The sequence below is a fragment of the Salmo trutta genome, chromosome 15 (assembly GCF_901001165.1).
Source record: "Salmo trutta chromosome 15, fSalTru1.1, whole genome shotgun sequence".
Lineage (NCBI taxonomy): Eukaryota > Metazoa > Chordata > Actinopteri > Salmoniformes > Salmonidae > Salmo > Salmo trutta.
In genome coordinates this window covers 22,070,260-22,087,393 of record NC_042971.1, presented here as the reverse complement: position 1 = coordinate 22,087,393, position 17,134 = coordinate 22,070,260, and the positions used below count along the sequence as shown (strand labels likewise).

Below are 17,134 nucleotides of genomic sequence, written 5' to 3'. Positions count from 1 at the left end.
AGAGCAGAAACTGGCTACTCTTTAGTTGACTGATGTAGCTGGCAAGGTAGCTGCTGTTTAACTTAACAGAAAAAAACTAAACTAGTGTTTATTTGCAGTGCTCAGTAGTATTGTAACTGACATGTAAACGTTAGCTAATGTTTCATCCTGTCTCGGCTGAGGTGAATGAATAAGCTACGCTAGCTAGTAGCTACGACAGCCAGGTCAGCTCTAGCCTCTAGTTCTGTCAGATAGCAATATGAGGTGGCTATTTTTACTATCTGACAGCTGTTGTTTGTATGGAAATGTTTTGTAGCCTTTGTTTCAGAACAGAAGTAAATTAACTTGGCTAGCTTTCGCCAGTTGATGTGCTGTTAGAGAGAGCTAGCCAAAAGTTGGCTAATGTTAGCTATTCTTTCTGCCTCAATCACACTAGAAATGAATCAAACAATGAAACCACGGCTAAACGTTTGAAGATTGCACTGAAAAAACATCAGAACATCAATGTGAGTTTTATTAGTCAGTATGGCAATGTAATGTTATTGATCTGTCAGTTTCCCAAACTAATTCCCTACTTTTCACACTGACACAGTAATAAACAGCTCTAACATTACAGGCTTCACTGTTATGGTAAACAGTAGTAGAGGTCTGTGCAGGACCGATTTCTTCATCCCCACCTGCTGGCTTTATGTTCGACTCCCACCCGCTACCGCAAGAACTGGTCCAACTGCAGTCCCGCAATGTTATTTTAGGCTTATGTGTGACACAGCTCACTTGGCTGCCATAGTCCCAGCAATTTTTGTGGCCTATAGCCAATATCAAATGCACAAAAATAACTTAAGAAATAGGTTAAATTACCAGAGATTCTCACATGGCCCTTATATTGTATTACTGGGCTATATCAGCAAATATGCTAGATGTAGTTTGAAGAGAGCAGGGTTGGAGAGACTTCCACTTTCTCTTGAGCTATTTTTATAGCATACCATTTAGGAGTGGGAAGATTTTCAGACAGAGAAATATGGGTGATCAATATGTAGGCCTATTCCGAGGCAATGTAGTAAACTATAGCCTAATCATAGGCCTATTTAGGAAGTACATTTCCTTGGAAAGATAACTGCCCCATGCTTCTCATATGCATAGGCTATAGCCTGCTCTATTTAATTGAGACAACATGCGCACCTGATCTCGCAGGTATGGTTACTGAACTGGAAGCAGCAAGAATGATAAAACACTTTATTCTCTCTGTGCAGCAAACACTGGACAAGCCAGATGCTTTTTTAAGGCAGTCTGACAAACCTTCAAAGTTGATTTCCAAACTGTATCAAGGATTGATAGAGGCTTTCCCGATGACACAAAACATGTCAAACAAAAATGTGAGGAAGACCTGGTGCAGTGGCTTGCAAAAGTATTGATCCCCCTTGACGTTTTTCCTATTTTGTTGCATTACAACCTGTAATTTAAATTGATTTTTATTTGGATTTCATGTAATGAACGTACACAAAATAGTCCAAATTGGTGAAGTGAACTGAAAAAAAAAAAACGGAAAAATGGTGCATGCATATGTATTCACCCCTTTGCTTTGAAGCCCCTAAATAAGATCTGGTGCAACCAATTAAATAAAGTCCACCTGTGTGCAATCTAAGTGTCACATGATCTGTCACACATATATATATACATATATATATATATATATATATATATATATATATACACACCTGTTCTGAAAGGCCCCAGAATCTGCAACACCACTAAGCAAGGGGCACCACCAAGCAAGCGGCACCATGAAGACCAAGGAGTTCTCCAAACAGGTCAGGGACAAAGTTGTGGAGAAGTACAGATCCGGGTTGGGTTATAAAAACATATCAGAAACTTTGAACATCCCCCGGAGCACCATTAAATCCATTATTAAAAAATGGAAAGAATATGGCACCACAACAAACCTGCCAAGAGAGGGCCGCCCACCAAAACTCACGGACCAGGCAAGGAGGGCATTAATCAGAGAGGCAACAAAGAGACCAAAGATAACCCTGAAGGAGATGCAAAGCTCCACAGTGGAGATTGGAGTATCTGTCCATATGACCACTTTAAGGCGTACACTCCACAGAGCTGGGCTTTATGGAAGAGTGACCAGAAAAAAGCCATTGCTTAAAGAAAGAAATAAGCAAACACGTTTGGTGTTTGCCAAAAGGCATGTGGGAGACTCCCCAAACATATGGAAGAAGGTACTCTGGTCAGATGAGACTAAAATTGAGCTTTTTGGCCATCAAGGAAAACTCTATATCTAGTGCAAACCCAACACCTCTCATCTCCCCGAGAACACCATCCCATGTTTTTCATCCCATGTTTTTCATCGACAGGGACTGGGAAACTGGTCAGAATTGAAGGAATGATGGATGGAGCTAAATACAAGGAAATTCTTGAGGGAAACCTGTTTCAGTCTTCCAGAGATTTGAAACTGGGACGGAGGTTCACCTTCCAGCAGGACAGTGACCCTAAGCCTACTGCTAAAGCAACCCTCGAGTAGTTTAAGGGGAAACATTTAAATGTCTTGGAATGGCCTAGTCAAAGCCCAGACCTTGATCCAATTGAGAATCTGTGGTATGACTTAAAGATTGCTGTGGACCAGCGGAACCCATCCAACTTCAAGGAGCTGGAGCAGTTTTGCCTTGAAGAATGGGCAAGAACTCCAGTGGCTAGATGTGCCAAGCTTATAGAGACAAACCCCAAGAGACTTGCAGCTCTAATTGCTGAAAAAGTGGCTCTACAAAGTATTGACTTTAGGGGGGTGAATAGTTATGCACGCTCAAGTTTTTAGTTTATTTGTCTTATTTCCTGTTTGTTTCACAATAAAAAATATTTTTCATCTTCAAAGTGGTAGGTAGGCATGATGTGTAATTCAAATGATACAAACCCCGCCCAAAAAATCTATTTTAATTCCAGGTTGTAAGGCAACAAAATAGGAAAAATGCCAAGGGTGGTGAATACTTTCGCAAGCCACTGTAGAAGCTATTGATGATGATGAATGGATACAGATATGTTTGAATGCCCAGTTATGTTCATATCATCTCAGACATAAATTACTGCAGTATAAGACCATCCATAGAACATACTATATGCCAGTGAAACTGAATTACATGCACTCAGAGATGTAGTTCCTCTGCTGGAGGTGGAAAACACAAAAGGGATATATTTGCATATGTGTCTTCTTTTATCTCAGTATGTCTACATATTCTCCCTTCTCCCTGTTTTTGTTTGCTTGGAAATGTTGATACTGGAGACTTATCTGAAGAAATTGTGTAACAAAGCATTTATAGCGGCTAAGTAATGCATTGCCATTAATTGGAAGGTAGGTTATCTGTCACGTCCTGACCAGTATAAGGGTTATTTGTTATTGTAGTTTGGTCAGGACGTGGCAGAGGGTATTTTGTTTATGTGGTTCGGAGTGGTGATTTATGTAGTAGGGTGTTTGATTTATTATTTCCGGGTTTTGGTCTATGTTCTATGTTTTGTATTTCTATGTTCTTTCTGGTTTGTTGTATTTCTATGTTTAGGTTGATGGGGGTTTGGACTCTCAATTGGAGGCAGGTGCTTTCTCGTTGCCTCTGATTGAGAGTCCTATATATGGGTAATTGTTTGGTTTGGTGTTGTGGGAGATTGTTTCTTGTTTTGCCTGTGTGAGCATGACAAGACTGTTTTGTTGTTCGTGCATTCTTCGTTTTGTTGTTTTGGTGTTCTCTTTATTTAAAATAAATATCAAGATGAGCATCCACATTCCTGCTGCTTTTTGGTCCTCTATTCCCGACGACAACCGTTACATTATCCTTCCACAATGTCAAGTTATGTATCACTAGATTTGATTTATTACAAGATTAAGGGTATACTGGGCAACTTTCATAAGGTCTGGATGCCTTATATGGAATACAGTACGACTAAAGGAGTCTGTATTGAAAACATGCTCAGGGGAGATAAATATTTCGGCAATCCCTAGCTGTTGGGCTGCTCAGTCGTGCCCCTAATGGTCTGCCGTCCTGTGGGTTGTCTCTCTGGCCTTGGCTTAACAGACCCAAAAGCAATAATGAATGTTTCACTAAGGTCCTAAAGCTGAGTGGGGTGTGTTGAGGCGCTGTAGGATGGTGGACCCCTAGGGACAGGACGGGTTGACCCAGCTATATTGTAAAAATAGTAAAAAGAGCTCGACAGTACTAGTAGTCCAATGAGATTAATTATATTAATGATTTGCTGTTTCTGTGTGTTAATGTACAGTTGAAGTGGGAAGTTTACATACACTTAGGTTGGAGTTATTAAAACTCGTTTTCAACCACTCCACACATTTCTTGTTAACAAGCTATAGTTTTGGCAAGTCAGTTAGGACATCTACTTTGTGCATGACAAGTAATTTTTCCAACAATTGTTTACAGACAGATTATTTCACTTATAATTCACTGTATCACAATTCCAGTGGGTCAGAAGTTTACATACACTAAGTTGACTGTGTCTTTAAACAGCTTGGAAAATTCCAGACAATGATGTTATGGCTTTGGAAGCTTCTGATAGGCTTTTTGAAATCATTTGAGGTGTACCTGTGGATGTATTTCAAGGCCCACCTTCAAACTCTGTGCCTCTTTGCTTGACATCGTGAAAATCAAAAGACCTCAGAAAAAAATTGTAGACCTCCACAAGTCTGATTCATCCTTGAGAGGAATATCCAAACGCCTGAAGGTACCACGTTCATCTGTACAAACAATAGTGCGCTAGTATAAACACCATGGGACCACGCAGCCATCATACCACTCAGGAAGGAGACACGTTCTGTCTCCTAGAGATGAATGTACTTTGGTGCGAAAAGTGCAAATCAATCCCAGAACAACAGCAAAGGACCTTGTGAAGATGCTGGAGGAAACAGGTACAAAAGTATCTATATCCACAGTAAAACGAGTCCTATATTGACATAACCTGAAAGGCCGCTCAGCAAGGAAGAAGCCACTGCTCCAAAACCGCCATAGAAAATCCAGAATACAGTTTGCAACTGCACATGGGGACAAAGATCCTACTTTTCGAGAAATGTCCTCTGGTCTGATGAAACAAATATAGAACTGTTTGGCCATAATGACCATTGTTATGTTTGGAGGAAAAAGGGGGAGGCAAGCCGAAGAACACCATCCCAACCATGAAGCCCGGGGGTGGCGGTATCATTTTGTGGGGATGCTTTGCTGCAGGAGGGACTGGTGCACTTCACAAAATAGATGGCATCATGAGAAAGGAAAATTATGTGGATATATTGAAGCAACATCTCAAGACATCAGTCAGGAAGTTAAAGCTTGGTCTCAAATGAGTCTTCTAAATGGACAATGACCCCAAGCATGGCAAAATTGCTTAAGGTCAACAAAGTCAAGGTATTGGAGTGGCCATCACAAAGCCCTGACTTCAATCCCATAGAAGTTTTGTGGGCAGAACTGAAAAAGCGTGTGCAAACAAGGAGGCCTACAAACCTGACTCATTTACACCAGCTTTGTCAGGAGGAATGGGCCAAAATTCCCCCAACTTATTGTGGGAAGCTTATGAAAGTTTACCCGAAACGTTTGAACCAAGTTAAACATTTTAAAGGCAATGCTACCAAATACTAATTGAGTGTATGTAAACTTCTGACCCACTGGGAATGTGATGAAAGAAATAAAAGCTGAAATAAATAATTCTCTCTACTATTATTCTGATATTTCACATTCTTAAAATAAAGTGGTGATCCTAACTGACCTAAGACAGGGAATTTCTACTTGGATTAAATGTCAGGAATTGTGAAAAACTGAGTTTAAATGTATTTGGCTAAGGTGTATGTAAACTTCCGACTTCAACTGTATGAGGTGTATGTGGGCTGGCTGGTCAGTCTGGCTGAAATTTGATATAGAGGATGTGTTCATAAAGAATCAAAAGTGTGTATTTTTTAAAGAGTTGTTCATTTTTTAGGCTATTGGTTAAAGGTGCAACACAATATCTATTATTGAATTACCTTTGATCTAGTGCAGTCTTATGAATCACTTAAACATATTTAATAATGATCTCTTACCTAGCTTGATGACTGTGGGCATTTTTGCTTAATTTTTCTTCCAAATAGAGTCTGCATATTGGATTGTGTAAAAATGCAGGAAATTAGCTTTACATGCCACAAAAAAATTCTGGGGGAGGACCCCCATCAAGGTTATGTCCCCACCACTTATGAAACCAAAGTGGCACAACCGGTATTTTGAAAGATGAGAAGTTGAGGATTATAACAATAATAAATATCACTTTGATGTCACAAGCCAAACACCCGTTAGTCCAAATGTGCACTTCACATTTCCATATTATAAAACTCATGTAATATACAGGGTCAATGTTTATGATCACTATGTTTAATGTACAGTAACAAGATGACATGGCGTTATATTCTGGGTTGTCTTGAACAGAATGAGCCTGTGTTTGTTGTATTGCGAAGAAAATTTGCCTTGGGCCACACATCTGAATGCACTCCTGAGTCCATTCTATGCGCTCCAAAATTACTGTCCACTTCTCTGAATTGCCTAGTGAAATCTTAACACTGTACGATCATATTTTATAATTTAGCTAGTCATGTTGGCAATAGATCAAGCTTTCAAATGATGCCTACTTGACCCAGATTGTGATTTATAATGGACAGGTTTTGGATTGCGTAAACAAGCACAGTAATGGTGTAAAGGCAAGGGTGCAGGGCTGTGTTCCAAAGAAAACAACTAGAAGTTTGCTTGCTCTAGTTCCTCAGCTGAGAGAGCTCCATAAAGCACCTTATAGTTGAAGACTCTTCCTTGAGTCATAAAAGTGCATTGAAATTACTTAGGAACTGTGCACACTTTGGAGAGGTGTGTGGCCACTTGGAAACTCTAGTTAGACCTCTTACTCAAACCCTTGTAATGTTTTTTTCTTATGTTGCACCTACCCCAAATTTTCCAAGTATATTCTTATCATGTTACTGAATGTATCCAGAGTATTTTCAGATTTTGTTATCAACAAATGCGCTGAAAAGTACAGTAAACGTAAAACACACATAAAATCAACAGCGGATTCAGTCTTGTGTCAGGAAAACTGTTGTGTTCTCACCTTTAGTCTAATATTTTTTTCCCATAATCTCCAAATTGTACCCTTTTAATTGCTACCATGGTTATGCATATGCTTTCCATATTTTTCTGTAAGAAACATTTCAATGTAGCCCTATCCATATATGCCAATTTCCACAAGAGTAAGGGGTTAAAAACAAGTGCAAAAGTGACAATTTCATGCAGCTCTAATGGGTAGTTTTAAGACCTATAAAAAGCAGTTCTTAATGGCAAATCAGTTGATAATGGCATGGAAGAAAAGATATGCCTTTTGTGCCGGTGAATCTTGTATTAGAAATATAAGAAATGATTGGCTCCCCCCATTTTGTTTAATTTGATTAAAAACCAAGCATAACCTACCCCCCCCCTTGGTCAAGGCTGGTTAAGCAGCATCGTTTTTACCCTAATGCTTTTTCATTATTTACAATTTACATACCTGCATTTCGCTTGTTCAAGAAGGTTACCCATCCCCATTTTCAAAGAGTGCCCCTCATCCGAAAACCAAAGACAAGCTCCTCTAAACTATTGTATTAAGTCAAACTATAATGCCATATCAAAGGCCGCAAACATATTTAACGAACTAGGCTATAAGGGACTAACATTTGAATTGGAGTTGATGACAATGCAGTACATAAAAGACCATAAATACACAACTTGAAGCAACCACATATGGAGCACGTTCTAATTGGTAAGTGAGGGGCCAAACCTTGAAACACCTACAACTGGTTTATTCATCAAAATCCAGCCTTTTGCCACCACCAGCTACTGCGTCCATTATTCAGTTGTGAAAATAGCAAAAATATTTCTGGCACAACCCCGAACCTATAACGCTACCGCCAGCGCTAAGATTTACCATTATGTTAGGTTTGTTAAAATAGAGCCCCTTGTCTGCAGCCAAACAGACAGTAGCCGCTGCGGCCATATTAAAGCCCCCACTGGGAAGCCAGGAGACAGACAAGGACGTCACATGACCACAAACAAGCTAATCACAAAGCAGAAGAATTAGAGGAAGCATTGCCACACAGTCAATCAGCAGCACGGCAAGCTAGCTAGTGGACAATAAGGGAGGTTCAACTTACAGTACCATAGGAGGGGGGCCTAGAGGGGTGGTTGGGGGATGGATGGGGCTATTCCTGTACCAGCATTATATCTTAACATCCACATTGCTTCCGTAACTGTCAAAAACCTCACTACACGTGACTAAGTTTTGGGTGCTTGGGGAAGGGCTGGGGCTGTGGCCGGGACTATAGCCAGGGCTGTAGCCTGGACTGTGACTTTGTTGAGGGCTTGTTCTGGGGCTGGAGCAGCTGGGGTGGGGGCTGCTAGGGGTTAGGTGGTGGGGGATGTGGTGGTGGTTTGGGTGGTGGTGTTCAGACGTCGGTGCCTCCACCTTCATTCGCTTGGCCTCGTTCCGGGACTTGTAGCAGAACTCAATGAGGGCCACCAGCATGGCCAGGCCCAGGCCCCCCACGAGGATATAGAAGACCCCCGCCACGTTGCTCAACGACAGGGCCTGAGACGACTTGTCCTGGGGCGGTTGGAGGAGAGACACAGGGCAGACAGGCAGTCAGAGACGTGGCGGTGGTGGGGGGCTGAGAACACACACACATGCAAACATACTCACATACATACTCATATATACAGTGCCTTCGGAAAGTATTCTGACCCCTTGACTTTTTCCACATTTTGTTACGCTACAGCCTTATTCTAAAATGGATTAAATAAAACTATTTCCTCAGCAATCTACACACAATACCCCATAATGAAAATGTGAAAACAGGTTTTTATAAATGTTTGCAAATTTATAAAAAACAAAAAACAGATATACCTTATTTATATAAGTATTCAGACCCTTTGCTATGACACTCGAAATTGAGCTCTGACAGAGCTCTAGAGTTCCTCTATGGAGATGTGATAACCTTCCAGAAAGACAAGCATTTCTGCAGCACTCCACCAATTAGGCCTTTATGGAAGAGTGGCAAGACGGAAGCCACTTCTCAGTAAAAGGCACTTCTCAGTAAAAGGCACGATAGCCTGCCAAAAGGCCCCTAAAGGACTCTCAGCAATGAGAAACAAGATTCTCTGGTCTGATGAAACCAAGAATGAACTCTTTGGCCTGAATGCCAAGCGACACGTCTGGAGGAAACCTGGCACCATCCCTCCGGTGAAACATGGTGATGGCAGCATCATGCTGTGGGGATATTTTTCAGTGGCAGGAACTGGGAGACTAATCAGGATCGAGGCAAAGATGAACAGAGCAAAGTAGAGGTCCTTGAGCACTCAGGACCTCAGACTGAGGTGAAGGTTCACCTTCCAACAGGACAACGACCCTAAGCACACAGCCAAGGCAATGCTGGAGTGCTTCAGGACAAGTCTCTGAATGTCCTTGAGTGGCCCAGCCAGAGCCCGGACATGAATCTCTGGAGAGACCTGAAATTAGCTGCGCAGCAACGCTCCGCATCCAACCTGACAGAGCTTGAGAGGATCTGCAAAGAAGAATGGGAGAAACTCCCCAAATACGGGTGTGCCAAGCTTGAAGCTCCATACCCAAGAAGACTTGAGGCTGTAATCGCTGCCAAAGATGATTCAACAAAGTACTGAGTAAAGGGTCTGCATACTTACATAAATCTGATATTTCTGTTTTTTTTTAAATATAAATTGGAGAAAAAAAATATAAACTGTTTTTGGGGTATTGTGTGTAGATTGATGAAGGAAAATAATGATTTAATCAATTTTAGAATACGGCTGTAACCTAACAAAATGTGAAAAATGTCAAGGGGTCTGAATACTTTCCAAATTCACTGTACCAGGCAATTATATTACACATTACAACACACGTGCACAAATACATAGTTGACAAATCTAATACACACACAAACACACTTTGACAAACTCACACACATATATATATATATATATACACTTTCCAACTCAGACCTGCTCTTGCTTTCAGCTATGTGGCTACCGCTACAGCTGATATCACAATGATGTTCCCATGCCAACCAATCTAATGACGTCTTGATAAAGTGTGACTATGACATTTTTACAGCATTTAAGGAGGAAAACAATTATTCTAAATTCACTAGCTGCCTAAATGACCCAGTTAAAAATGTCCTTGGTCTCCACTCTCAAGTAGCTCCCTAGCCCTCTGTTATCTCTGCTTATAGTCATTGTGCAATTAGAGGCTGTGATTTAAGACAAAGGGTGCAGCTCTTTCACGTTTCTTATATCCCACTTCTCAGGTTAGTCGCCTGCTCCTAAAGGGGAGGCTTTCTTTTCAAAAGGAATCTGTTTAGGTTCGAGACTTTACAAAACGCTGCCTTGCATGTTATCTACTGCTGATTGGAGTGTGGCAGTGAGAACTTTCAAACAAGTCTTCAAAACTTGAGATCTACTTTTTAATTATACATGACAAGGAAATACACTTGGCAAGAACTTTTGACCCTAAGGCGTTTACATGCTGCTTTGTTGAGGCAGGAGTTCTCTTTACATGCTTGAGTATTGCCCAATGGATAAACTTACTAGAACCAATCTAGAGTGGGCTACAACAACTGGCATACTAATCATAGAAATATAATAGAGTTTACCAGTCAAGGTAAGAAGTTCCATGCCTGTTCCACTCATTCTACTTCTATGATACTAATAATCTGCCGTGACATTACAACTGCACAACTTTAATACATGCACTGCTAAGTGCACTACTAAGTATACACTACTAAATGTGGCACAGATACAGGTGACAACCATATCAATGTGATCCTGCAGGTCTCACCATTTCATACATTGCTGTGCTGTTGCTACCACTGAATTGTGAGCATGCCTTCTAGTATGATATATTGTATCCCTCAGGCTACGCCTTAAGTCTCTCTCTGTCCTGTCTTTGTGTATGTATGTGTGTGTGTCAGCCAGCCTGCCTGCTCTCCTGCCTCCCTATCTGTCTGCCTGTCTACCTGCCTGCCTCTCTGTCTGCCTGACTCTATCTGACTGTGTCTGTCTGTGTGCCCGTCTGCCTTCCTACCTGCCTTTCTACCTGCCTACCTGTCTGCCTCCCTGCCTATCTTCCTATCTGTCTGTTTGCGGTGGGGTTCATCAGTGTGACAGAACAGTCAGTGAGGAGGTGTGGTCCCAGGACTTGCTGGAGACTGACCTTACTTCCTGAGGCCGTGGGTCCACACTCGCCCTTATCGTACCACCATTTGTTTTTCAGCTTGTCTAAGACGCCTGATTCACTCAGTTTCAACACGGCTAGGTTTACTGGAGTTCTTCGAAACCGCACGTGTGAGGTCGAGGGGTCGGGGAGGGGTCAGGGGGGGAAATAACATAAATAACATCATAGGACATGTTATTTTATGTTATTCAGTCAAAAATGTAAAGAGCCCATACAGAGCACTTAACAGCTGAAAGTGACGGAGACAGGGGCCCCATTGGTTTACATGTCTCTATGCTCGTGGTAGTGGAGAGGGGGCTAGGGGGTTGGTTTATGGGTGCCTGAGGGGCTGAGCACTACAGAAATATACATGGGGCCCCCACTGCATCGCTTTCTGGAACGGGCACATACTGCCGAGGCCTATCTCACAACAACCAATCGGAGGCTATTACTGTGAAGCTACAATTATTGGCTGAATTTTGTACCAAAGTCAACAACAATAAAAAACAACAGAATTTAAAAAATATATATTTATCAGTTTTTTAACTATGGAAGTCATATTGAGATGTACATCTCTTTTTTAAGTGAGCCCCGTGAAGGACAACTTCACATTTTGCCATAAGATACTGTACATTTATGGCATGCACAATGTAGTGTTTAGTGGGACTACACAATATGACTGACTACAAGGTATCTTCAAAAATTATTCACTTAAGCTTTAGGTTGCAAATAGGTGAACAATATTAACATCTACCAAAAGCAAATATTTGTGGTTTGACAGTAATCGCTCTCAACTCATCCAGAACTATAATATGTGCCACTGTGGCACGTCACAACGCCACTGTTGGTCACACGATGGGTGTCGCCCCGGCAGATGCGCCTGTTACCACGAGAACAGTTTTACCCAATCGGCATGGGGCTGACACAAGGATGGCTAACCTTCTCGCCACCTCCGCCGCTGCCACACTCTCCCTTGTCGTACCACCACTTGTTTTTCAATTTGTCCAACAGGCCTTGTTCATTCAGTTTTAACACTGCCAGGTTAACTGCGCTTCTTGAAAATGATAAAACATATTTGGGTGAGTGAAGGTGAGTCGATAGCATCCAATTGGGGATAGGAGGGGGAAAGGGGGGATTATAAAGGGGGGGACAAGGGTGGAAATAGGGGTGTGTTATTGCTCTATCTGTAACAATAAACCCTCACTCCCTCTCCCACCCTCCCTCCATACACACACGGGTGAACAATAACTTCCACTTAAGACACTTGGAGACTGTGACATTTTGATTTAAGTGGAAGTTAGTATTAGCCCCACAGATAGGACCCTCATACACAGAACGGACAAACCTCTCGTTGGGACTTGGTTCACTTCAGAGTTTGATCCAAGGAAACTAAATTGAAGTAAATGAAACTTAAATCTCTATTTGTGTCCTTGGTTGTATCCCTGTGGCCTTTGTTTTTCTGTAAATGACCTGATTGATGGTTAAACTCCATTACACATATGTGTGTCCAAAATAGCACCCTATTCCCTATGTAGTGCGTAGTGCCCATAGGGAAAAGATTGTGTAGTGACATCATTTTGATATATATTTTGATTCAGAGGAGTAAAACTTGCATCAAGAGAGATTTGTCCATGTGCATTCAATGCATTTCAACTGTACTTTGCAGTAATATCAGGTACACATCGACAATGAAAGAGACAGAAATGTAGCTTAACTGACAGCAACATTATTAAAATAAATATTTCAGAAAAAGCTGATGAGAAAAAAGCAAAAATATAATTAAACGTCACCTTGTTTAACCTTTTTAGGGTCACTTTAGGGTTAATGCCTTGTGAAATAGCTGCTTTGTCTGACATCATAGCCGCTCTGCATGCTGATTTGTGGGTTTCCATGGTGACAATCATAGAAGTGACTGACAGAAGATAGTGGGCGCGTTCCTCTGCCCAGACATTGCTGATGCATGCCCGATCTTACAACGCCTGGATAGCAATGTTCCCTCTAAACTATGTGTGTGCGTGGCCATGCACTTCCTGCAGGACTGCCACGCTGAAGAAATGCCATGCCGCGCAGAGACACAAGAGACTGAACTTCACTGAGTTCGCCCCATTAGTTTGCACGATATAGATCAATGTTTGTTCTGTGATTGAATCAACATTATATCGGCCCATTTTCAATGCAACAAAACAAAACAAATCTAACTTTGTAAGAACGAGTCTGTGATTTTGTTGCAGCCAGAGCCACCCGTGAGTGAATGTGCTTTTCAGATCAGAGCACAGGGCCACAGGTGGGCACATTTGTTCATATTCTTTGCTAGTTAGCGAGTTATTAGCCCAGTTATAAATAAGTATAGGTCAGCAATTGGGAGTTACTCCTTCCTACATGAGCACAGAATGTGTAGGCTACATTTCAATCTGTGTTTGAAAAGCCATTCAGTTAAAAAAAAACGTATGTATTAATTAAAGGGGCAGTGTTGTATTTTGAGACAGGCTTGAATATGCAAATAAGTCTAATTCTCTAATTCTGTATGATTATCATACAACACAAGACAATGCAATGTACAGTCACCTATTTGGCCCACGGTGTTACAGACCAAGTAAAAAATCATGAATTAATGTCAAGCCCTTCATAATGTAAAAACTTTTTAAAAAGTCTCATGCAATAGGCCTGCATTGAACACCACATAGAGGCTACTGTAGGCAATATCAAAGAAATCAAAACCTATTTCCATGTGAAAATATTATGGGATTCGCTCCATTGGTTTTGTAGGTAGACCTACATTACGCTCAAATTGCTACAATTGCCTATTGGCTACTGTCTAAAACTGTAAGGGTACAGCCTGTGTTCACTGTAAACGCACGCCGGAAGTCGCACAAAATTTCCGCTCACAAGACCTAACATTTGCTCAGTGTCCCCAAAAATTTTAGGGAACATTGATGGATAGGTATTTTAAAGTATCAGCTAGCCACATCGTATGTTACAGCAATCTGTCTGTTGATGACGTGACACACAATCATTGGTTGATGCATGCAACGTCTGAGCCAGGGAACGCGACTGATAATTTAGCAAAATAAAAATGGCCGCCATCTGGAACTACTGTGATCTGTCAGTGACTCCTCTTGCTGAAAACAGTGGGTAAATCCAGTACCAGTCATTGTTTGCATTGTAAACCCATGTTGCCTTCTAGAGAAGCACGTCAGTGGAATTTACAGGATTGGAGTTGGATTCAGATGAGTTTAGTGGCATTAGTGTGTGTGTGCGCGCGCATGTGTTCCAAGCAAAGTGCATGCCCAGCCCACCTCAGTATTCCCCACTTTCCAGCCATTATTTTCCTGTTCTTGTGGGGTGTTAGTTCACTTGTCACATAATTGTTGCTAGATCAATTTATTTTAAAAGAAAACCAATGCACATACTCTTGCTTGTACAAAGTACATTTTCCTGTTGATGTTATGATCGCTGAAACACACTGCTATAATCCAGTGGATTTACATCTGGTTTATCCTAATAGCGTTGAGTATCTCACTCCATTATGCAGCTGTTACATTTATCAGAACCGTATTTATGATCTTTTATCAATTTTGACAACCGTTGCTATTGTGCGCACGCACGCACGCACACACAAACACACACACACACACACACACACACACACACACACACACATAGGCTCTATTACATTTTTCAATTCCTTTCAGTATGAGCTTACTCCCATTCTTTTGATAGATGAGAGTTTCTAGTTTTGGCGAAGTGAAACTAACTCCCCGTGGTGAGTTGGAATGATATTGTATTTTTCGGCAGGCCTGTAAATTCCACTGTGTGTATAAATCAGCTCTAGAGTCCAGCCAAGTCAGACAGGACTGAGCATTCACATCACTTATATCCCACCATCTCATATGAAACTTACTATGTCTGCGTCCCAAATAGCACTCTATTGCCTATGTAATGCAGTTACGGTTGCAACATTCTGGTAATTTTCCCCAAATTCCCAGGTTTTCCAGAAATTCCAGTTCGTGATATTCACAGATTCCAGAGGGAAGAAGCAGGAAATCCAGGAATTTGGGGAAAGTTAACAGAATTCTGCAACATTGGTCATAGTAATATTTAAGAATAATATTAAGGCTCATCAACATGCTGTTGTGACTCCTACTGGCACACCAACATAAAGCAGCACAAACATTACCTGAGAACAAGGAAGTAGAGCTGCAACAAAACCAACTGTTGCCATGAACGCATGCCACGCCACACCACACCAAACACAAATGTAAAAGCCACTACCTTTACCTTCATGATCATGAAATAATTGTCCCAAACCAAACTCACCATAACTCAAACTTAACAAAAAAAGAAGTGTTATATGAGCGTTATTATACATATTCAGGCAGCACGCCAGGGAAGGTGGAATAACATAACAACACGCACAGCTTGGACATATTGTTATACCACTCCACCCACCTTAACAGTGAACCCTTGGGGGTGGCCACTCCGTATCCTTTGGAGTCCAGGTTTCCGCCGACCTTCATGGTGTCGCAGGGCTTCCGCTGTTCCGTGTACTCGTTCATGGTTGACTCCAATAGGAAAGCGTACTTCCCTTTGCTCTTCCGCACACGTACAACCCCCTCCTGGGTGTTCTTGGTAAACACAGTCGGTTCGGCCGACTTCATGTAGCCCCACATCTTCTCGTAGACTGCGATCTTTGACCTCTGTGGTTGGTTTGGGGGCAGATCAGGGGAGGGGTGGAAGAAGAGTAGAGGTGGAGGAAGGAGGAGAGAGAGCATAGAAAGAGCACAGCCAAGTAGAGACGAGGACATGGAGGGGTTAACGTATAGTACAGAGTTACTGGTGGAGGAGCGAGTGTTGACTGAAAACAGTTACTGTAAAAACACACTCCTCCCTGAGTGAACGAGTGTGCTTGAATGATCTGATCAGTCTGGTGTCAATGCGTGTGTCTGTGTGTGTCAGAGCTGATCAGTCCAGTACTACTCACCCTGAATTCTCATACTATATATTTCTTCCTAGTAACTGGGTCGTTCCACCAATTCGGAGCCTTTTGAGAAGTGTAACTTAGTCAAAAAGAAACTTTCTGTTATAAAGAGCACCATGTTCAACTTCATAACAAAAACATGTTTTCCCATCTCAAGAGGGTAGCCCTTAACGCTCGTACCCACGTACGGGTTGAACATTTCCGATTTGGGCACTAATAAGTGGCTGTACAGTAACATGCTGTACATGACGTCAGAGCTCTGGCTCTGCATTTCACAGCGCTCTATTGGTTTTGACTGACAACTGTTCTGAACTTGAGCACCGCGCGTGACAAGAAGATTACCCCATCCTTCCCGCTAATTGCACATTTGTTGTTGCCAGAGTGAGGGAAATGCTGTAAATGAAGATGACTCAATGTATTTTGAAAGATGAGATGTTAAGGATTATAATAAATACAGCTTTGATGTCATACAATCTTCCAATGTTAGGCTCTCGCAAGGCAATTCAAAGAAACAGATCGTAATTTTGGTGCGCATAGAAAGGAGGCATGAGTGCATTCAGGTGCGTGTGCATTCTTCGCTATAAACAAACACTGGCTCATTCTGTTCAGAACAACCCAGGGTATGATGCCATGTCATCTTGTATGTCATACAAGCCAAACACCCGTGAGTCCAAATGTACACTTCACATTTCCATGTCATAAAACTCATGTCATATACAGTGTCAACGTTTATGATCACTGTGTTTGATGTACAGTTACAAGATGACATGGCGCCATACCCTGGGTTGTTCTGAACAGATTGAGCCTATGTTTGTTTATAGAGTCCCGTGTGGCTCAGTTGGTAGAGCATGGTGTTTGCGACGCCAGGGTTGTGGGTTCGATTCCCACGGAGGACCAGTACGGGTAGAAAAAGAATGTATGAAATGT

At 41.8% G+C, this 17,134-nt stretch overlaps 1 protein-coding gene across 2 annotated transcripts in view; it reads right to left on the bottom strand.

The window, feature by feature from the left end:
- Positions 1-17,134, bottom strand: part of LOC115148623 (glutamate receptor 4) — a 200,809-nt gene that overhangs the window by 12,072 nt on the left and 171,603 nt on the right. Inside the window, exons 13-15 of one of the 2 annotated variants that reach the window (XM_029690680.1) lie at positions 15,679-15,926; positions 11,230-11,344; positions 8,473-8,610 (exon numbers count right to left, since the gene is read on the bottom strand). In XM_029690680.1, the coding sequence (XP_029546540.1) occupies positions 8,473-8,610; positions 11,230-11,344; positions 15,679-15,926 (501 nt within the window). Of the gene's footprint in view, positions 1-8,472; positions 8,611-11,229; positions 11,345-12,168; positions 12,284-15,678; positions 15,927-17,134 lie in introns of both variants that reach the window. The other variant, XM_029690678.1, reaches the window with a different exon arrangement.